General features: G+C 36.8%; 4 protein-coding genes across 4 annotated transcripts; 3 read left to right on the top strand and 1 right to left on the bottom strand.

Moving 5' to 3' along the window:
• The first annotated feature begins 728 nt into the window (after window positions 1-728).
• Window positions 729-5,078, top strand: LOC103484719 (LRR receptor-like serine/threonine-protein kinase GSO1). Its single transcript, XM_008441957.3, has 2 exons — window positions 729-4,464; window positions 4,547-5,078. The coding sequence occupies exons 1-2, from the start codon at window positions 1,053-1,055 to the stop codon at window positions 4,918-4,920; spliced, it is 3,786 nt and encodes a 1,261-aa protein (XP_008440179.2). The 5' UTR covers window positions 729-1,052; the 3' UTR covers window positions 4,921-5,078.
• A 1,243-nt stretch (window positions 5,079-6,321) lies between these two features.
• LOC103484728 (calnexin homolog) lies at window positions 6,322-9,458 on the top strand. The gene is made up of 6 exons (XM_008441969.3): window positions 6,322-6,665; window positions 6,769-6,838; window positions 7,396-8,525; window positions 8,614-8,685; window positions 8,780-8,899; window positions 8,999-9,458. Exons 1-6 carry the CDS (start codon window positions 6,582-6,584, stop codon window positions 9,140-9,142), a joined length of 1,620 nt encoding a protein of 539 aa, XP_008440191.2. The 5' UTR covers window positions 6,322-6,581; the 3' UTR covers window positions 9,143-9,458.
• Window positions 9,459-10,889: 1,431 nt separating this feature from the next.
• On the top strand, window positions 10,890-14,729 carry LOC103484677 (chromophore lyase CRL, chloroplastic). The gene is made up of 10 exons (XM_008441897.3): window positions 10,890-11,414; window positions 11,504-11,553; window positions 11,724-11,784; window positions 11,863-11,898; window positions 12,046-12,096; window positions 12,263-12,355; window positions 13,524-13,628; window positions 13,766-13,858; window positions 13,957-14,124; window positions 14,235-14,729. The coding sequence occupies exons 1-9, from the start codon at window positions 11,241-11,243 to the stop codon at window positions 14,092-14,094; spliced, it is 801 nt and encodes a 266-aa protein (XP_008440119.1). The 5' UTR covers window positions 10,890-11,240; the 3' UTR covers window positions 14,095-14,124; window positions 14,235-14,729.
• Window positions 14,730-14,926: 197 nt separating this feature from the next.
• On the bottom strand, window positions 14,927-20,334 carry LOC103484685 (uncharacterized). The gene is made up of 7 exons (XM_008441908.3): window positions 19,987-20,334; window positions 19,390-19,765; window positions 19,079-19,241; window positions 18,664-18,708; window positions 17,910-18,075; window positions 17,347-17,717; window positions 14,927-15,632 (listed from the first exon to the last, which is right to left on the bottom strand). The coding sequence occupies exons 1-7, from the start codon at window positions 20,119-20,121 to the stop codon at window positions 15,314-15,316; spliced, it is 1,575 nt and encodes a 524-aa protein (XP_008440130.1). The 5' UTR covers window positions 20,122-20,334; the 3' UTR covers window positions 14,927-15,313.
• Between the last annotated feature and the right edge of the window lie 752 nt (window positions 20,335-21,086).

Below are 21,086 nucleotides of genomic sequence, written 5' to 3' on the forward strand. Positions count from 1 at the left end.
TTAAGAAGGTCAAAAGAGAAAGGTAAGCGAATGGGGAAATAATAGGATGAGTGAAAATTAATGATTTGTGGTTTGGTTTTGACGTACCAAGATGAGCATATATATATATAATTGAGAAAAGTAATAAAATCAGAATAAGACATGAAGATTTGGTAAGATAAAGCCAACAAAAGTGTTTAAAACCCTAAATAAATATTGCATGGACTCTCTTTTGCTGCTCTCTTCGCATTGTTTTTCATTTTTTTTTCAACCATGGAATGGTTTTGCATACGTGTGGGAATTATTGAAATTTTGTATCAGACAACTTTGACTTTTTCAAAAAGCTTCATTTTTTCAAATCCATACTCCAAACCCAATCACATTTTATGTTCAGATATTATCAAAAGAAATATATATATATACACACAAATATAAGATGAAATGTATGTATGTTTATTAGTCATATTGACATATATTTATTTAGTATTTCAACTGCTCACTTTCTCTATAGTGTTGTTTTTCATTCCATTTTTTGAGCTAACACATTATAACAAGCAAACCCACCATCTTCATCCTCTCAACCACTGTACTTCTAAATTATAATGACATAAAATTGAATATCTTTCCCCCTTTTTTTTTTTTTTTTTAATTTTATAATATTCTTCCTTTCTGACTCACCCTTTTGACCTTGGCTTCATTCTATTTATTATTATGGAATTATGAAAACAGAGCATGTACTTATCTGATTCTGATCTTTTCTTGGAATTTGAGCAGCTGAAAATGAAGAATTATTAATGGCACAGTAGAAATCCGCCGCTCATTTATGGCATTTCTCTGACAAGGAGATCGATTTTTCTCACAACCATTTACATAAGCAGCAGCTATTATTATTGTCTTCGAGAAACAGAGCTTCTCCTCCATGCAGCAGCAGCGCCGTTCTTTGTCTCTTCCAATTTTTCACCACGCGTCTTTCATAAGCACCGCCCAAATTCTCGCTCATTTTCAAGATATATAGCTCTGTTCGTATTTTGATGTGTTTCTAAGAACAGGGTGTTACTTGCATTTGTAGTGGAATGGCGGATTGTTATGCTCTGTTTTTACCGTTTGTTCTTGTGCTCTGTTTTTCTCTGTGGTCTGTTCAATATGGGGTTGTTTTGTGCGATGATGGGTTGAGTTTAAACGTACTTTTGGAGATAAGGAAGTCATTTGTGGATGATCCAGAAAATGTTTTGGAGGATTGGTCTGAGAGTAATCCGAATTTTTGTAAGTGGAGAGGGGTTTCTTGTGGGTCTGACTCGGCGGGTGGCTCTGTTTCAGTGGTGGGACTTAACCTTTCTGACTCGTCACTCGGTGGGTCTATTTCACCGGCACTCGGTAGGTTACAGAACCTGCTCCACCTTGATCTTTCCAGCAACGGCTTAATGGGTCCCATTCCAACAAACCTCTCGCAACTCCATTCGCTGGAGTCTTTGTTACTTTTCTCTAACCAACTCAATGGCACGATTCCAACTGAGTTGGGCTCCATGTCGAGTTTACGAGTTATGCGAATCGGTGACAACGGACTTACTGGTCCCATTCCTTCTTCGTTTGGAAATCTTGTGAATTTGGTTACTCTTGGTTTGGCTTCGTGTAGTCTTAGCGGTTTGATACCTCCAGAACTCGGACGACTCGGCCGAGTTGAGGATATGGTTCTTCAGCAAAATCAACTTGAAGGTCCAGTTCCAAGTGAGCTTGGAAATTGTTCGAGCCTTGTTGTCTTCACTGCTGCTGGTAACAGTCTTAATGGATCGATACCGAAGCAATTGGGTCGTCTCGAGAATCTCCAAATTCTGAACCTCGCTAATAATACTCTCTCCGGTGAGATCCCGGTGGAGCTTGGGGAACTCGGTCAGCTTCTATATTTGAATCTAATGGGAAACCAACTCGAGGGTTCAATTCCAGTTTCACTTGCTGAATTGGGTAATCTTCAAAATCTTGATTTGTCTATGAACAAACTCACAGGGGGGATTCCAGAGGAGTTGGGCAATATGGGAAGCTTGGAGTTCTTGGTTCTGTCAAACAATCCTCTTTCTGGTGTCATTCCTGGTAAGTTATGTTCTAATGCTTCAAGTTTACAACACTTGTTGCTGTCTCAGATACAAATTTCCGGCGAGATTCCGGTGGAGTTGATTCAATGCAGATCTCTAACGCAGATTGATTTGTCTAACAATAGCCTAAATGGGTCGATTCCTGATGAATTTTACGAACTAAGAAGCTTGACTGACATCCTCCTTCATAACAACAGCTTAGTGGGTTCGATTTCACCGTCGATTGCAAACTTGAGCAACTTGAAAACTCTTGCTCTGTATCACAACAACCTACAGGGTGATCTCCCACGTGAGATTGGAATGCTGGGGGAGCTTGAAATTTTATATCTCTACGACAATCAGTTTTCTGGGAAAATTCCTTTCGAGTTGGGGAATTGTTCAAAGTTGCAGATGATTGATTTCTTTGGGAATCGGTTCAGTGGGGAAATTCCGGTGAGCCTTGGAAGATTGAAGGAACTGAATTTCATTCATCTCCGGCAAAACGAACTAGAGGGTAAAATTCCCGCAACTTTGGGTAACTGTCGTAAACTAACTACATTGGATTTGGCTGACAATCGTCTTTCTGGTGTAATTCCTTCAACATTTGGTTTTCTTGGAGCTCTGGAGCTGCTTATGCTTTACAACAATTCTCTTGAAGGTAATCTTCCTCGTTCTTTGATCAATTTGGCCAAACTTCAAAGAATAAATCTATCCAAAAACAGATTGAATGGGAGCATTGCTCCACTCTGTGCTTCCCCGTTTTTTCTTTCGTTCGATATTACAAACAATGCATTCGACGGTGAAATCCCTCCCCAACTGGGAAACTCATCCTCCCTTGAGAGGCTGAGATTAGGAAACAATCAATTCTCCGGTGAAATTCCGCCGGCATTGGGGAAGATTCGTGAATTATCATTGCTGGATTTATCTGGGAATTCTCTTACAGGGTCTATTCCGGCTGAGCTTTCGTTATGTAAGAAACTGACTCACCTTGATCTTAACAATAACAATCTTTCTGGAAATCTACCAATGTGGCTAGGAGGATTACCTCAATTAGGAGAGATTAAGCTTTCTTTCAATCAGTTCACTGGTCCATTACCACTGGAGTTGTTCAATTGTTCTAAACTGATTGTGCTCTCTCTTAATGAAAATTTTCTTAATGGAACACTGCCTATGGAGATTGGTAACTTGAGATCACTTAACATTCTCAACCTTGATGATAACCGGTTTTCGGGTTCAATTCCTTCAGCAATTGGTAAGATAAGCAAACTATTTGAGCTTCGTATGTCGAGAAACGGTTTAGATGGGGAAATACCAGCTGAGATTTCTCAACTACAGAATCTTCAGAGTGTATTGGACCTCAGTTACAATAATCTGACTGGTGAAATCCCATCCTCTATTGCTCTGCTATCCAAACTAGAAGCGCTTGATCTGTCTCATAATGAACTCAGTGGAGAAGTCCCTTCAGACATTAGTAAGATGAGTAGTTTGGGCAAGCTGAACCTAGCTTTCAACAAGCTAGAAGGAAAGTTGGACAAGGAATTCTCACATTGGCCAATTAGTGTATTTCAAGGAAACCTTCAACTTTGTGGAGGCCCTCTTGACCGTTGTAATGAAGTTTCTTCGAGCGAGTCGTCAAGTTTGAGTGAAGCGGCAGTGATAGCCATATCTGCAGTTTCGACCTTAGCAGGAATGGCGATTCTAGTGCTTACAGTTACCCTTCTCTATAAGCACAAACTAGAAACCTTCAAAAGATGGGGTGAAGTGAACTGTGTTTATTCTTCTAGTTCTTCCCAAGCACAGAGAAGACCACTTTTCCACAACCCTGGTGGAAATCGAGATTTCCATTGGGAAGAAATCATGGAAGTCACAAACAATTTAAGTGATGATTTCATTATCGGCTCAGGTGGCTCGGGAACAATCTATCGAGCCGAATTGCTCACCGGCGAAACTGTTGCCGTGAAGAAGATATTGTGCAAAGATGATCTTTTATCAAATAGAAGCTTCACGAGAGAGGTGAAGACACTAGGAAGGATAAAGCACAGACATCTAGTGAAACTACTTGGATATTGCATCAACAGAGGAGATGGCTCAAATCTATTGATTTACGACTACATGGAGAATGGAAGTGTTTGGGATTGGTTACACCAACAAGCAATCAATGGAAAGAAGAAAAAGAAGCTTGATTGGGAGGCAAGATTCAAGATTGCTGTTGGATTGGCTCAAGGATTGGAATATCTCCATCATGATTGTTTGCCAAAGATTGTCCATAGGGACATCAAAACAAGCAACATCCTTCTAGATTCCAATATGGAAGCACATTTGGGGGATTTTGGCCTAGCAAAAGCTCTCGTTGAGAATTATGACACAGACACCGAATCAAAAACATGGTTCGCAGGTTCTTATGGCTACATAGCTCCAGGTAAGACCATTTTCCATTCACTTGATTTCAAATTTTGCAGGTATTTGTTAGTTGATTAACATTTCTTATTTCCATTTTGTAGAGTACGCTTATTCTCTTAAGGCAACAGAAAAGAGTGATGTTTATAGCATGGGAATTGTACTGATGGAGCTCATAAGTGGGAAGATGCCTACTGATGAAGCCTTTGGTGTGGATATGGACATGGTAAGATGGGTAGAGACACGAATTGAAATGCAAAGTTCAACTGATAGGGAGGAGTTGATAGATCCTTGTTTGAAGCCGATTTTACCTGACGAAGAATCTGCAGCATTTCAAGTTCTTGAGATAGCTTTGCAATGTACTAAAACTGCCCCACAAGAAAGGCCAACATCTCGGCGAGTTTGTGATCAGCTACTGCATGTTTATAATCCTAGAACAGTTGGTTATGAGAAGATGAAGACAGATCCATATTCTTGAGAAGTAGGTTAATGAGTCAAGATTAGTCTGATTTCAAAGCAATGAGTTTGCTATTTTGTTATAAGAAAGAAATTTATGATATGTTTAAATACAGAGTTTCACTTGCAATGTCAAGTATCCATTAATATGAAATGAATATTCTTAGATTTTAATTTTAATGATGAATCAATACAAAATATTGGATTTGACTATGAAACTTTAAAGCTCATAAACCAACCATTATAAAGAAAAACAAAAAAATCACACTGCTGCACAAAACGAATCAATACAAAACAATAGTTTTATACTGTAAAAAGAGAACAAAAAATGAAACCATAGTGATTGTGTATTTCTTATTATCAAGAAGAATTCGTAAAACAAAAAGAAAAAATGGCTGTCTCATACCCATAAGTATGTTCACACTAGATGTATCATCAGCAGGTGTTGACAAGTTGACCTAGGTTTAAATGAATATGAGTTGACTTTGAACCCTCCTTTAGGGAGATATGATTGATGTATTTATTCAGGTTGGGCTAGAGTTTCCTTGTCTAAGTTTGGGTGTAGAAAGAACCTCTTGTAAAAGAAGGAACTTGTATTAAGAAATTATAATTATAAACACCTTTGAGAAGCCTTTTCTTAGTCTCTCTTTACTTCTTTCTCCCTTTGTTTTTCTGTTTTATAAATAGAATATAGTAAATAAGTATATTTCAAAAGAAATGCTTTGTAATAGTTTACTGTTGTCTTCTACTTTAACATAAGATTTTATTTTTCTTTAATTCTATTCGACTATGGTATAATTAAAATGGTTCAAACCCTTAGTTAACCTCAACCAATCCAAGGTATGGACTAAGTCCATTTGCTCCCTATATGTTGCGTTTCATGAAGTCTAGTGACACAAATATGTTTAGGTAAGTATATATAGATATTACTTAGCACACGAATTTATGTTAGAAGTAACACTTCTTTGTATAAATAGAGTTTTTAAATATGTTAATATATATATTTTAGATTAAGAAATATTAATTAAACTATAATAAACCATCAAATAAATATTTATATAAATATAGGCAACAAAATGAAGAATTTAAATATTTATCAAATGTTTTTTTCTAACATACAATTGAAAGTGTGTATTTATGTAATTGAAAGTGTATTAGACATCAACATAAACTCTAATTTCAAGTACTATAATTTTTTAAAGAAATAATTAATTTAACTTAGAATTGACTAATTATGGGAATAAAGGGACACGTGTTACAAAACCATTAGTAGAAAAAGCGAGAACTACTAGACATTGGTGCAGGTGCACGTACACAATAGGCTTCAATGGTGTCGTTTTTCCCAAAAACGACAACCTAGCATTGAGGAAATAAATGGGCCGCCTTTATTTCGAAACCCAAAGGAAAAAAAGCCCATTTAATCGAAGGTAAGTAAACGAGACAAGTCTTCTTTGTTGGGGAAGTTGACTACGTGGCGAACAACGATTGGATGATTTCACGTGGCACGAGATTTGATTGGTGGAAACAACGCAATGAAAGTCCTTCGAGATCTATTAATATGGAATTTTAATATAGAGGTTGAGAAGTTTGCCGGACTCTTTGAAATGTTTTAAGGGAGCTCTGCTTTGATCAGGATCTAATCTTGTAAAGCTGAAATAGAGTTTAGGGTTTGAGATCTAGAAGATGAAGGCGGTTCATCTAGGTTTAGCTGCGGCTTTGCTTGTTCTTTGCCTTTCTTTTGTTCAGCTCCGAGCATCGGACGATGAGGTAGCCTTCATTTCCTTTTTTTTTTTATTTTTTCTTTTTTCTTAAATTAAGATCCATTTGATTGTTTGAATGTCTAAAACCTTTTTTATCTTGTGGGGTTCAGATCTTTTACGATTCATTCGATGAGAGTTTTGAAGGCCGCTGGATCGTGTCAGAGAAGGACGATTATCAAGGTTCGTTTTCATTTCGGTCTTTTGTGAAATTTAATTGTTCCTTTGTAATTTTTTTGCTAAATCTCAATAGTAATGTCGAATTGCTTCTTGATGGATGTGTATATGGCCTGATCTGTGTGACAATAGAGAATGGAGGTGACCGAGTGAATGTGTCAGTTATTCAATTACTTCATGGATGTTATGGAAATGCCTTTTTTTTTTTGGCCTTTTCATTTCTATATATATATGCAACTATTTCTCTTATTTGAGTCATTGTTTTGATCAATGACGTGATGTGAAGAAAATATCGACTTTCGGAATAATTAACGTTCGATGCAGGTTTATGTGTGTGATAATTCTATCTTAATGAACGATTGTAACTATCAAGGCATTTACATGATTGACTTTGTATGAGATAATCGGGTGGGAGTTGCATCGTTAGCGCTATACTCAGCTTTAAATCAATATTGATGATGGGGAATAAGGATTAGAAGAGATTATATAAATACGTAGTCTTGCTCGGTGGGTTGGTTAGAGAGAGTTGCTTAGGTAACTCATTGCTCTGTTGTGTTCCATAGGTGTCTGGAAGCATTCTAAGAGTGAGGGGCATGATGATTACGGACTTTTAGTAAGTGAGAAGGCAAGGAAATACGCCATTGTAAATGAGCTCGATGAGCCAGTGAGTCTCAAGGACGGGACTGTGGTTCTCCAGTTTGAGACTCGCCTTCAAAATGGGCTTGAATGTGGTGGTGCCTATCTTAAGTATCTACGGCCACAAGATGCTGGATGGAAAGCTAAGGAGTTTGATAATGAATCTCCTTATTCTATCATGTTTGGACCTGACAAGTGCGGGGCTACGAACAAGGTGCACTTCATCGTGAAGCATAAGAATCCTAAGACTGGAGAGTACGCTGAGCATCATCTAAAGAATCCTCCTTCTGTCCCAGCCGACAAATTGTCTCATGTTTACACTGCCATTTTGGAATCTGGCAATAGTGTGCGCATTCTCATTGATGGGAGTGAGAAGAAGAAGGCCAATTTCCTTTCTGAGGATGATTTTGAGCCGCCTATAATTCCTGCCAAGACAATCGCCGATCCAGACGACAAGAAACCTGAGGATTGGGATGAGAGAGCGAAAATTCCCGATCCTAATGCAGTGAAGCCAGATGACTGGGATGAGGATGCACCAATAGAAATTGTAGATGAGGAAGCTGAAAAGCCTGAAGGATGGCTAGATGATGAGCCTGAAGAGATCGATGATCCTGAGGCCACCAAGCCAGAAGATTGGGATGATGAAGAAGATGGTGAATGGGAGGCACCAAAGATTGATAACCCAAAATGTGAGACAGCTCCTGGTTGTGGTGAATGGAAGAAACCAATGAAGAGAAACCCCGAATACAAGGGCAAGTGGCACGCCCCAGAAATTGACAATCCTAACTACAAGGGAATATGGAAGCCTAGGCAAATCCCTAACCCTAGCTACTTCGAAATTGAAAAACCTGACTTCGATCCTGTGGCTGCAATTGGTATTGAGATCTGGACCATGCAAGACGGTATCTTGTTTGACAACATTTTGATCGCCAAAGACGAGAAACTTGCAACTTCATACCGTGATGAGAAATGGAAGCCAAAGTTTGAAGTTGAGAAAGAGAAACAGAAGGCCGAGGAAGCAGCTGCTGGTGGACCAGATGGTCTCGCAGAATACCAGGTAGATCTATAACAACTTTAGTTCTCTCATTGATAGAAAAACGTTAAAAATTCTTTACTCATGCCTGCGTTTTCTAACTATCCTGCAGAAGAAAGTATTTGATGTCCTCTACAAGATAGCAGATATCTCCTTCCTAAGCCAATACAGATCAAAGATAATCGTAAGTGTGCAAATCCCCCGTCTCTATGCATTTATGATTTGGGTTGTTTATTTAGTATTGCCCTAATACTGAGTATGAATGTGAATGAATCCAGGATGTCATTGAAAAGGGTGAGAAGCAACCAAACCTCACCATTGGCATCATAGTCTCAATAGTGGTTGTTATCTTCACTATCTTGTTGAGGCTAGTCTTCGGAGGGAAGAAGCAGCAGCCGGTGAGTATTAAATATACTATCTTCATAACCTTTCAGCCAAGGTGGTCGTTGGCATATGGAGTATTAAGGGATTTACGTTGTTTTTCTTGGTTATTACAGGCAAAGAGAGAGGAGAAGAGCACGGTAGCTGCAGAGAGTTCGAGCGATCAAAGTAGCAGTGGAGAAAAGGAAGGAGAGGAGAAGGAAGATGGTGGTGCTGCAGCACCCCCTCGTAGAAGGTCCGGTCCTAGGCGAGATAATTAGAGGGAAGAATCTGAGTCTTTTGCAATTTGCGGTTCTGAATGCGAAAGTTGAAAGAAACTAGCTGTTGAATTTGTACGCTGATTCTTCAATTTTTTTTTTTTTTTCTTTTTTCTTTGGAGGTAGTCATGAATGAAGTATACTATTTTGGAGGTTTAGATATGATGAGATGGTTTGTGCCGATTGTTGAAACTTGGGGGTGGATGGATGGATTGGAGAATTTTGAGGGAAAAACAATGCTTTGGATAAACTATTTTTTAAAAATTTTGTTCCTCTTTTCCTATTTTTCCTACAAATTCCGATCTTAGTTTGATGATTACTGGATCTATTTTCTTCCTCTCTTTTAGTTTCTCTTTCTCGGTATTTCTATTTTGTCTAATAATTTGTTGCCAGTGTCCTTTTTGCCCAAAAAATCTGATTTTAATGTTGAATCAAAGACCTCTTTGATCAAAACTCAAGAAAATCTATTTAAAATATACCTAAAAAGAATTTTGTTCCTAAATGGGTTAATTTTTAATTAACACTCAAAAGCACATGAAAATCACTAATCAAGTAATATATGAATTAGCGAAACATAATCAATAATTAATGCATTGTTGACACGACAGTCACTAGCCCATCACATCAAGTCAAATGATCAGGGAAGCCATGGGGTAGGATTATTGACAGTGAGAAAATGCTATTTATGAAACAACAAATTCCTTGAAAATGAAAATGCAGAGGACTAGTTTTGCCTAATTGATTTATCAAAAAAGGAGATATTTATGATCTTTTTAAAAAATAAAATATGTACGGATGACAATTCCAATCTTGAGTCTTTTTGGCCCTACAGAGTTATACATAGATTGTCACCAATCATAAGTATATTTACTACCGAAATGATTTAACAAGAAAATTATCAATAAGCCAGTTTAGGATTATTTTGGAAAATACGCTTTTTGTCATTAATTAAAAGTATTAAAATATATTTTCAAAATATGGTGCAATTGTATGATCAGTCAATTATCAATTATAGATAATAAACTAGTAATGATACAAAACTATTTCACATTTATATATGAAGATGTTTTATCAGATGTAGATGTTAAAATAGTTCATCAAATACCTAGCAAACCTTACAACTAGACATTAACTCATATTAATAGCGTATGAAACGATAGTCACATCAAAGTTCTAAATTAAAATAGTTAAATTAGTGACATTTTAGCATTAGATAAAGAAATAGTTATTAACCATAGACTATACAAATAGAATAATAGACCTAAAACTTATAATTATGCCATATTTATAAATAAATTATTTGTATAACATATTTGCAAACACGATGATTGATTATGCCATTTATTACAACTCTTAAGTTTTTTTTTTCTTTTTGTAAATTAGTTGAACTGAATTATGTTTTGATTTGTTCTATGGTTTACCATAAACATTATAAAGGAAGAAACTAATGATAATAACATGTTAAATGAATTCTCTAGAATCTAGAATGGTCACAGATTTAATTTTTCAAAGAAATACATAAAATTGAGACTCTAACCCCCATTTTTCTTTTTTCTCTTTTTTGGAAATTGAAACGATAACTATTTCTATGTTCAAATACCAAACCCCATTAAAAAAAAATAAAAAAAAAACCAAAAATGAAAAATAAAGAAGAAAATAGAAACTAAAAAAAATGGTAAAAGGCATTTTTTACATATTAGAGGATATTAGGAATTTCCAACTACGAATTAAATTGGAGGGCACTCATTTTTCTGTGGCCACGGCCGTTCTTTGTGTATATATCGAGAGAGATTGAAGAGAAGGAAAGATCCCGCCTTGATGTGGCGAAGTTTCACAAAACGACGCCCAATTTTTGGTAATGGGAAGTGAGGGAGTATTGGGTTCTCTTCAATTTGACGGCACTAATTTAACGCTCACCTCCTAATTTCTCTCCCATTTCGCCGTCGCTTCCAACTTTTTTTTTTTTTTTTTGTTCTTACTTCTCTCTGTCCGCCGATTCTTGGCTCTACTCTTTGAAGCTCGATTTTGTGCTTCGAATCATTTGGGGGAACCTGGAGAAGATTAGGGATGATGGGTGTTTGAGAACTGAGGAAGGGAAGCTATGGGTACCAATTCCAATGATAATAACAACTCAGTAGGATGGAACAGAGCTGGGGGTTTGATAATGAAGACTTTGGTACTCGTTGGAGGTGCCCTTTTGCTTAAACGCCTTACCAAGTCCACAACGCGATGGGATCATGCTCGCTTTGTATCTCAGTCCCTTTCTGGCGAGAAGGTTTCTGTTTTCAATCTCTTTGCAAAATCCCATTTGCGATACACTCTTTTCCTTTTTGAATTTCTGAATTTCTTGTTCTTTTTTTATAGTTTTCGAAGGAGCAAGCAGCTAGGGATCCTGATAATTACTTCAATATTAGGTATGTAAAATTTGAATGTTGTTTAGTTGCTGCGAATTGTTCAATTTCCAGTCCTCTACTGAATGATGAACACCCCCCCATCTATTTGAATAGGGCTTCATTGTCCCTTCCATTTTGAACCGTAGTTTAGATAAATTCATGGATGAGCAGTTTTGATTGTTGTGTTTTAGAATGATTACGTGCCCTGCAGCAGAAATGGTGGATGGTTCCACGGTGTTATACTTCGAACAAGTGAGTCTAGCACTCTTTCTTGCATGGTAGTATCCCATTCCCAGATATCAGTTCTCATTTTATTTTGTGTTTTGATAGGCTTTCTCCAGAACTCCTCAGAAACCCTTTCGCCAGGTATTGTTATTATATCACCCTCTTCTCTAGTTTGAAATTTGGAATTTATCAAGGAAAAGAAGTTAACCATCGATGAACTATTATTTTCAGTTTGCTGAACTTTCCTTCATTATACATATAATAATTCAATTACTTCTACGGTTGCAGAGATTTTATACGGTGAAGCCTTGTTCGAAAGAGATGAAATGTGATGTGGAGGTGAGTACATATGATGTTTTGTAGTTCGTGTAAACAGATGATATGTATTCTTATACTACAATTTTCTGAAGCTCTAAAGGTGTTGGCATGGTTAATTGGAGCTTTTGCCGCCAAAATTGCCTAACATACAGGCTGTAAAAGTTTCTTACATTTGTTCACTTTGCAGCTAAGCTCATATGCCATTCGGGAAATGGAGGAGTACAAGAACTTTTGTGATCGGACAAAAGACCAACGTCCTCTTCCTGAAGAAATTGTTGGGGTTAGCCATCTGCTTAAGACTTCCATCTGATTTTCTATTGCTTGAATATATCGCCTTAAGTTTGTTCGAAAATATTTAATTTTAGCTTTTCAATTGTCCTACTTGGTCCAGAGTCCTTTTTTTTTTTTTTGATCTTTTAGTTTTTACAAAGCTCTTGTCTTTAGTTTTGTGAAGTTTTTTAAATTTCCCCCCTGGTGGTTTTCTACTGGGGACTCTGTGTTTATTTTGCTTGAGAATATATGACAGTTCTCTTAGACCCGCTTAAACTCATTGTACCTGGCCTTAACCTGTCCAAATTTAATGCCAATTTGATCCACTTTGTTTTTGACCAGGGCCTTAAATCTAAGATATACATTAATTTTTCACTTTTTGGATCAAGTGAAAAGCTAAAGTTTGGTTCTGTGGAGGGAACTAAACTTAAGTATAAGTGAGTTTTTCTAGTGAACCTGAACTTAACATGGGTTCACAGTTAAGACTTGAGAGAATAAAAAATGTGAATATGGGCATGGGTGTTGGAAGACATTACCAAACTATTCAATGAAGAGAACAAAGTTTAGTCACGTCTCTGTAAGGTAGCAGGCACCATTGGAGCTGCCACTGGGAATCAGACTGCAGTTTTGCATATATGGAATATGAGTCTGATGCTGATCTTAATTACTTGGTTGGGATTTTGAAGTAGCAGTTTTCTATCTTTTAATCAATTTAATGACCCAGTCAAGTTCCTTTTCACATAGTTATTTCTAACAATACCCTATTAATGTGTAGAATGAATGGTTAGGTGATGAAATAAGACACTCGGATTAAGTTAAAACAGGTCAACATAAGTTACTAAACTCTAGCGAATGATGAAGATAAACAGGCTGTGAAAGTAGTGAGGAAGCAGGAATTAGAATTTTGATCCCTCCGATGTCATCTATCTATTTTAGATGGTTTATAGTTTGAACCATTTGACCTTTTGTTCATTCACTATCATCTTTTAGTTTTTACAAAGCTATTGTCTTTAGTTTTTTGGAGTTTATAAGATTAGCATTATTGTTTTTACTGTAAGATTAAAACAAAGTCCACTCTTGTTTGGTAGTTCATCATTCTTAGATTTAGTCTGTTCTTCACTGAAACTGAATTGGATATAGCTGGATGAATCTCATACAAGTCTAGATTTCATGCACAGGACATTGCAGAGCATTTGACTACTTTGCATCTTAAGCGTTGCGATCGTGGAAAACGTTGCTTGTATGAAGGATCAACTCCCCCTGGTGGTTTTCCAAATTCATGGGTAAGAGCATCTGGATATCTATATTCCATTGTCAATCCAGATAATTCGTGTGAGAATGTTAAGAGTAAGACTCAAAAGTAAGTAGTCCAAGTATTACTCCCTCCCCTAACCTTTGGCCTTCCTTTTTTTCTTGACAGAATGGAGCATCCTATTGTACTTCCGAAATTGCTATCCTAAAGAACAATGAAGTACATACCTGGGAAAGGGGTTACGACGAAGATGGAAACCAGGTTTAATCTGTTTTACATACTTCGTATTTTCAATTTCACAAGCTGAAAATGTTGTAAACGAATTAAAGATTTAATGTATAATATGCTACTCGTTACAGGTTTGGGGAACAAAAGAAGGACCTTACGAATTCAAGCCAGTTCCAGCCTCCAGTCTCAAAGACATGTTTTCTCCATTAAATTTCTCTCAGCCGTCCATGGAGAAAAGAATACTAGAGGGTTCATTTGTCTTGCAATAACAGTCACCTAATAATTTTTTCTTATCTAATGTAAATTTCCATCACCTTTTCTCTCTAAAATAAGATCTTATATGTGCTTGTCATGTTTTGTCTCTCTCGTTTGTTCTTTGGTCAAATGTTTTTCATGTGTATTATTACAGTTGAAAGTGCTGTCGAATTCTTGAAAGCAAGCAAAATGCACGCCAACTGCTCACTCTTCTAGACATGCTCTCGGACATACAACGAAATTCGGTTCAGGGAAAATGACACAGTAATTGTATCCAGCTTTCTCAGCTCAGATATATCCCCTGAAGATACAACCATAGCTTAGTTTATATCTTCTGATGTTCAAACATATAATGGCCAGAAGGATAGATGACTTTTACAAGAGAGATAGTGAATAAAGGTTAGGCTTATCAAGACATATTTGAGCAATACTTTTGTCCACCACTGACTATACTTACAGAATTTTATTGGCTACAATTTCCAGTCTTTATCACCCAAGGGAGTGAAGTAATAGTGCTTTACGACATATATGTTACATAACCTACTTACTAGGCACTGAGAATACTCCTAAAAAGCGTAGTTCTTAATTTATTTGTCTTGTATTATATAAAAAATAAATAAATTATAAGGTTTCTGACCTTTTAGAATCATCCAATGATCCAATCCTTTTACTCTACATATCTTGTCACTCAATTTTCAAAGAACCGTGACATAAATTTTCAACTTTTTATAAAAGAGTTTTGTCGTATGATTACTATATGAAATTGCGTTTACTAGGGGTGAGCTGAAGTGTGCATTGTAGGTGTAATTTCCATAATATTGGTAGTTGAATCCTCATTGTCTAATGTTGGTGAACAAACTTAAAACAGTATAATTTCCTTTGTTTGATATTACAAAGATGACAACATTTCACGAGAAGGTTGTCAATGTTCAAAATAAGACAAGTACACAGCATTTGCGACAACAACAAAACTTCGCTCTGCAATTTCGTTTCTAACTACCCAAACCAACACTCTTCTTCAAAGGATGACAGCTTCTCGTCTTCAGCAAACTTGAAGACGAAAAATGGCGCTTTGCAGTATCACTTTGTAAGTTCTAACTACAAAAAAATAACATCCTTCTTGACTGGATGGCACTCATTATCTCATCTTTATGCAAAAAAATTATTCCCTTTAAAAAATAAAAAAGGCTAAACGAGTCCAATGGGGGAAATAAACTATCCAGATGGGGAACTTCACGCTGTTTTGTGCAATCCAATGTTGAGATCAGAAGATATGGAAATAAGAAGAGGGAGTGATTCGAGCCATACAGCCTTGAAGACTCGTTTGTGATGAGCACTTATGGATTGGGAAGGCTTGTGCAAATTGTACCGGATATCAAATAGATGAATCACAGGGTCTGCCGAGCCAGATGTAAGAATCAAACCATCAGGAGACCAAGCTTGATTTATCAATGCTGACTGAGATTCACTGCTCTTTTGCTCCCACCCGAACGCATGTAGTTCTGTCTGCCTAAGTCTGATATCATATAACCGAAGTTGCTTTCCTGGAGTGCTGCACGCAAAAGATTTAATTAAGTAGATAATCAAATTACTTGTTTAAGTTTTCTCTAGGTTAATCGATATATAATTTCAGTCTAAACCTATAGATATTTTGTCGGATTTCATCACCACGATTCTTTTTCAATGGAAGCAAATGATGGAAAAATCTGCAGGGGCTTTCAATTGGCAATATAAATCTTTGAACCAAATCAATATTGTACTAAAAATTGTAAATTTGGCTCAATATAGTATTTCATCATTTTCTTTGAATACTAACTTTGCTTACAGATAATAATATACGAAAGTCAAGTCAGATGAAATCCTCTAATCCAATATATCAGTGCACGAAAGCTAAGTAATGTAATGGAAGCACCAATAAGAGGAATGTTGGCCCATGTTGATAAATGAGGTTGGGGGTTTATGTTGAAAACTAATGCTCTTTGCAGGAAAGTTAATGCTACCAACTATCCCTTGACCCCTAGCAGTTGAATGAGTACGTTCAGAATCCACAAGCCAGTTTCAAGTGCTGCAGGTGGACAAATGGTACAGATGCAAGCTAAAGTTTGTAGTGGGAGGTTTCTTGGCTTCATGAAGTCCACTGAGGCTGCTGTTCCCGAGGCTCTGCACCTGCAGAGTTGTAATTTAAGCAGCCTTTTGTCGACCTTTCCAATTTTATCGGTTGTTCCTGAAGGAGTTTCATAAATCCCAATGATTAGAGATGACTGAATGGCCATTCTATCCAAATTGCTTCAAGATGTCGGGTCCTAAAGGTGGATTTTGGAATGTAGAGGATTCAACACTTGAAAATCCTAGTTCTTGGGTCTCTTCCAGATGGATGAACTCTCCGACAATACAGAATAGCATGATCAAGGCTATTTGGTAAGCTGGTATTCCTATAAAATGACGTTCTATATGTGAGTACTAGCCCAAGAAGATCAACTGCACACCTTGCAACAAGTGGAACAGATGATCCCTATTTACTCTATCCCCAAGTTAGTGCTTTGTAAATGACCAGAGTAGCTATTTATGATAATGCGTAATTTACCGCCGGTGCATCCCAAAGACAGTGCTGGCTCTAATCCAACTTCTTTGTGGATCCTTCCAGAGAGAAAGCTATTACATGTGGGCCAATAATGACATGGCTTTCCAATAAAAATTGTGGTTCCAAAGAAATGGAAGGGTGTAGTGTTTCTAAATATGGTCCTTTGCTTCATGGACCTAGTGAGATCTTTTTCCCTCTACTTAGTGTATATGTTCAAAGAATTTCCTAAGCCAAGTGGGATTACTTTCTAAACCCCACTGGTTTTACGGGGTATTCTCATTCTCTTTTGGAGATTCCCCTTCGGAAAAATTACTAGTTTAATTTCTTACAAAAAAAAAATTAAAAAATTAAATACTAGATACCAGAATTACACAATTAAAATATGCTCGAGAGGCTGTAAAGATATGTCTCGAAATATTTGCTATTCCCATCTTAGAACTGAAGAACGAACTTAATTTCTTCTGGGAATAAGTTAGCAATTCATCAGCTCATGCCTAATCATGTTAACCTCTGATTATATGTCTAGTATAAGGAGTCACTCTCTGATTGTCACTCAACCGCTAGAAATGAAAGCCCAAAATTTTATGCATCACTGATAAAACAAATGGAAATCTGGGATCACTTGCATTATACATAAGACAACTCATTTCTCATAGCAATCAAATTCTAGTATAAGAAAACTTACCCTGTTTGGACCATAAATAGGTTAAAATCGCATGGATTAGGTAATATACTCATGCATTTGCTTTCTATCTGATGCCTGAACTCAGTTCTTCCAACATTTACGTCAAACCCAAGTATTCTCTTGTCCGCCCCTGCAGAAAGTACAATTGGCTTCTGCTGCATCCCTGCAACTCCCATGACGGCTGACGAGTGCAGGCTTCTGTGCAATGCCTTTGGCTTCCATATTTTCTCCCCATCTCCCTCTTTCCATTGTATGACAGCATGATCACTTCCACCAGTGATAAAAGACGTGCTATCCCAAGGCAAGAAGATTATGCTGTTGATAATGCCCTTAACATGAGGTTTATCCTCAAGGAAAGTAACACGAGCTTTCTGTCAATGTATGGACATAGTTACTATAGTTACTCACCTTAGTCCCAAAATCTCAAATTAACAAAGTGTTAAATCTGAAAAAGTACAATTTAGTTGTCTTGGAAAAGAGATATGCACCCAAAAATTAAAATTATAACCTTGCCAGAAAAATGCATGCCAAAGGTAAACGTTGATTACAAATATAAACCATACCCCTTCACTTTTGTTCAGATTCATGATTGAGACCTGAGAGTCCCCACCATCAGCACTGTAAACAAGAAATACACGATTCCCCTCTGGATGCCAGGCCATATCTTCTGGCCATCTTCTTTGTTTTGGAGATACACAGTCCGCGGAACTAAGAAGAGAGGCACTTGACCTGTGACAGAGGGAGTAAGAGGAGACGGACAGAAACACACTCTTAAGCATTTCTATATCTGGGTAGAAAATGGAAAGATTATGTCGGTAATTGTAATAGAAAAGAGTCTCTAACTAAATATACTTCAAGCCTCAAGGGATGACTGACAAGGGTATTTAATTAAATGCTTTGTAATATGTTAATAGCATCGTACAACATTACAAATACATTCCTCCAATAGGAAACTACATCCACAATACAAAAAAAGGATTTTTTTCCCTCAAACTATAGATCTAAAGACAACAGATGAGCATTTGTACCCTCAGTCAGCTAAAAGCATCATCTTAACTAGCACAAAACTATTGAATATTCATTTTTGTTTGATAGAAACCAACAATGATATGGTTATACTTATGACATTAGAAAATAAATCAACATCTCATTCAAAGAGGGTTCTTATAAACACGTACTATATTCCAGGTTCACCAATTGGCATCGCAAATAGTTCATACTCAAACCAGAATGATCACACCTTATAACTCTAGAAGATGAAAGCTGTAGACGAGATATGATATAGGTAGGATAAAGTGGGAAATAATCAGCACTCACCCTCTGGCCTGTAACTGCCACAAGTTGACTACTCCATCCAGTGCACTGTTAAAACATAAACATTTCAATACCACACAAAGGTTAAGTTTATGTATTTGACTAGAAGGGTGGATAGGGTAAGTATACTTTTTGCAGGTTAAGACCCTTCCATTAATGGGACTTTATTATCTAAACCTTTCAGGTGAGATTAAGTTAGGACTACTACTTAATTGTGGGATCCTAACCTTTTTTATTCACTCCATCATTTTGGGGGTGAAGAATCAAAGAAGTAAGAATAATGAAAACCGTAGAATATGATGATTAAGACACTTGGCATAAGGAACACGTTCTTTAAGGACCGCCGGTCATAGTTTTAAGTAAAGGTTTCTTCAGTCTCTCTGAGTGTTTATAAGTTCTATACAATCTTATCAGTTACCTGGTCACAAATAACTGTTCGTTCACAGGGCATGAGATGAGACTTCTCAATTTTCTCTTATGCTGACTGGAGATGTGATTGCTCCCAACGCAGCGGATTTGAGAAGGTGATGAGCTGCTACGTATTAATGGAATCAACTCTTTATGCTCCTTGAACTGCTGTTCTGGAATAAAGAGTTAAAATTTTAGCAGGTACCGCAAAAGAGTTGTTGAATGATGAACCGGATGTGCATAATAACCACAAAACAAAGGAATCTGCAGCTGAAAACTGAAACAAACATAGAGACAATATTTGGCCAACGGGAATCCTACCAAGCTTCCGTTTTGTTCCTCTATCAGGAGGGTTCGAAGTTTCTCGAAGAGAAGAATTGCCAATACTTTTGTCCCCTTCAACTTTAACTACATTCTTAATATGAGAAGGACTCGATTGAGCCCTAGAGCTATTTGAAACCTTCGCTCCATTTCCAGCCAATGCACTGTTCTGGGAAGTCTTTGGAACCACAGCCGGAATCACAAGCTCGGGTTTTGACACTGGCTGGGGCTTGCTACCTTCATTTACCGTTTGCTCCACTTTCACACTCACAGCTCTACTTCTCAGAGAATCTTTGGATGACACAACATTGCCCTGACGACGAAGCCGGGCCAATTTAGATTCTGAATCCTGCAATCTCTTCTGCGCTTCCTCAAGCTGCAGACAGTTACGAGATTAAGGTCAAGTTGAAAATAATGAAATTAAATACGGGAAAAGAGATTCCAATGGATCAATCGATACAGCAATTCTATGAATAGAATGTTGAGTTTGTAGTGACGTAAACATCAAATTAGTCTTAGGTTACAACAAAAGACGAATGGATAATAATTTTTTTTTTTTTTTAAAAAAAGGGTACGAGGATGTTGAGTTAGAGAGACCTGTGAAGTGTAGTAGGAGATACGCTGCTTGAGATTTTGAACTTCACGGCAACGATGATCGATGAGAGCGACCAAAGCCTCTTCTTGCTCTTCTTTGCTGTTGGTTCCGTCGTTGTCTTCCACAGGCTCCGCCATGTTCTTAGCTTTCTATTGAAAATGGTAATAAAAATTGCTCATTGCTCCCTTCAACAGGATTTTGAGCTTCCGATGAGTTTGTTTTTGTTTTAGCCTTCTCTCTCTCGGAAGCCCTACGATCGCTGGTGTTGGAGTAGGGAGTAGAGAGGAGAGTTTTGTGTTACCTAAACACCACTCTTGTAAACCTTACATTCACATGCAATTGACACGTTGCTATTACTTCGGGACTGTCCAGCAAAATTTAGGTTAAAATAATTTTATTGGTTGCATTTTAGGTCACTTCTACCCTTCTAATGAAAATTTATAATTTTATTAATAAACCAATCCTAATAAACTTTAATTATAAACTACCAGTGAATAACTTTTTATTGTCTTTTTTTTTTTTTTTGATATTTTAAAAAACTTAAATTGATTTCTTGCCATTGTTGATTAAGATTAATTGATCTAATAAGGATAGTTACATATTCTATTGTTTAGTAATATTTGAAATAACAACAATATAAATTTATTAATGGATTCCACATAATTTTTAAATACAATCTGATTGGACATCTTTTTCATAGATTTTTTTTAAAGGAAACCATTGAGGAGGAGTAATTATTTTATTAAATTGCAAGCAACTGCCTGGCTAGGGCTTCCATTGAATATACCTAATAGGGATTTTCACCTAACCCTTTTCCTTTTATATATATATATACACGCACTGTGTAAGGTGGAGGGATTATTATGGAGTTTATGAAGTATACTTGATGTCAGTCGAGTCATGTTCATTTTGGTCTTTTCTTTTAGGTCGTGTTATGTGTGAGTTTTTACACTTTTTGTATGCTTTTATTATTGTTCTTTTTTTTTTTTTGTTGCAACGTTTTTTTATCTTAATTAGTCTTTATTTGTGTCATGATTTCATTTCTCGTTTTAGCAATTCAATATTTTTTTCTTTTTTTCTAATGCAAGCATAAGAAAAAGTT

Source organism: Cucumis melo, chromosome 12 (genome assembly GCF_025177605.1).
Source record: "Cucumis melo cultivar AY chromosome 12, USDA_Cmelo_AY_1.0, whole genome shotgun sequence".
NCBI classification, from domain to species: Eukaryota; Viridiplantae; Streptophyta; class Magnoliopsida; order Cucurbitales; family Cucurbitaceae; genus Cucumis; species Cucumis melo.

Coding starts and splice junctions, on each gene's coding strand:
- LOC103484719 (XM_008441957.3), top strand. CDS start 1,053: ATGGCGGATTGTTATGCTCTGTTTTTACCGTTTGTTCTTGTGCTCTGT. Junction 4,465..4,546: donor TTATGGCTACATAGCTCCAG/GTAAGACCATTT, acceptor TCCATTTTGTAG/AGTACGCTTATTCTCTTAAG.
- LOC103484677 (XM_008441897.3), top strand. CDS start 11,241: ATGGGTACCAATTCCAATGATAATAACAACTCAGTAGGATGGAACAGA. Junction 11,415..11,503: donor AGTCCCTTTCTGGCGAGAAG/GTTTCTGTTTTC, acceptor CTTTTTTTATAG/TTTTCGAAGGAGCAAGCAGC. Junction 11,554..11,723: donor GATAATTACTTCAATATTAG/GTATGTAAAATT, acceptor GTTGTGTTTTAG/AATGATTACGTGCCCTGCAG.
- LOC103484685 (XM_008441908.3), bottom strand. CDS start 20,121: ATGGCGGAGCCTGTGGAAGACAACGACGGAACCAACAGCAAAGAAGAG. Junction 19,242..19,389: donor AGGAACAAAACGGAAGCTTG/GTAGGATTCCCG, acceptor TCTTTATTCCAG/AACAGCAGTTCAAGGAGCAT. Junction 17,718..17,909: donor ATCTGAACAAAAGTGAAGGG/GTATGGTTTATA, acceptor ATACATTGACAG/AAAGCTCGTGTTACTTTCCT.
- LOC103484728 (XM_008441969.3), top strand. CDS start 6,582: ATGAAGGCGGTTCATCTAGGTTTAGCTGCGGCTTTGCTTGTTCTTTGC. Junction 6,839..7,395: donor AGAGAAGGACGATTATCAAG/GTTCGTTTTCAT, acceptor TGTGTTCCATAG/GTGTCTGGAAGCATTCTAAG. Junction 8,526..8,613: donor ATGGTCTCGCAGAATACCAG/GTAGATCTATAA, acceptor ACTATCCTGCAG/AAGAAAGTATTTGATGTCCT.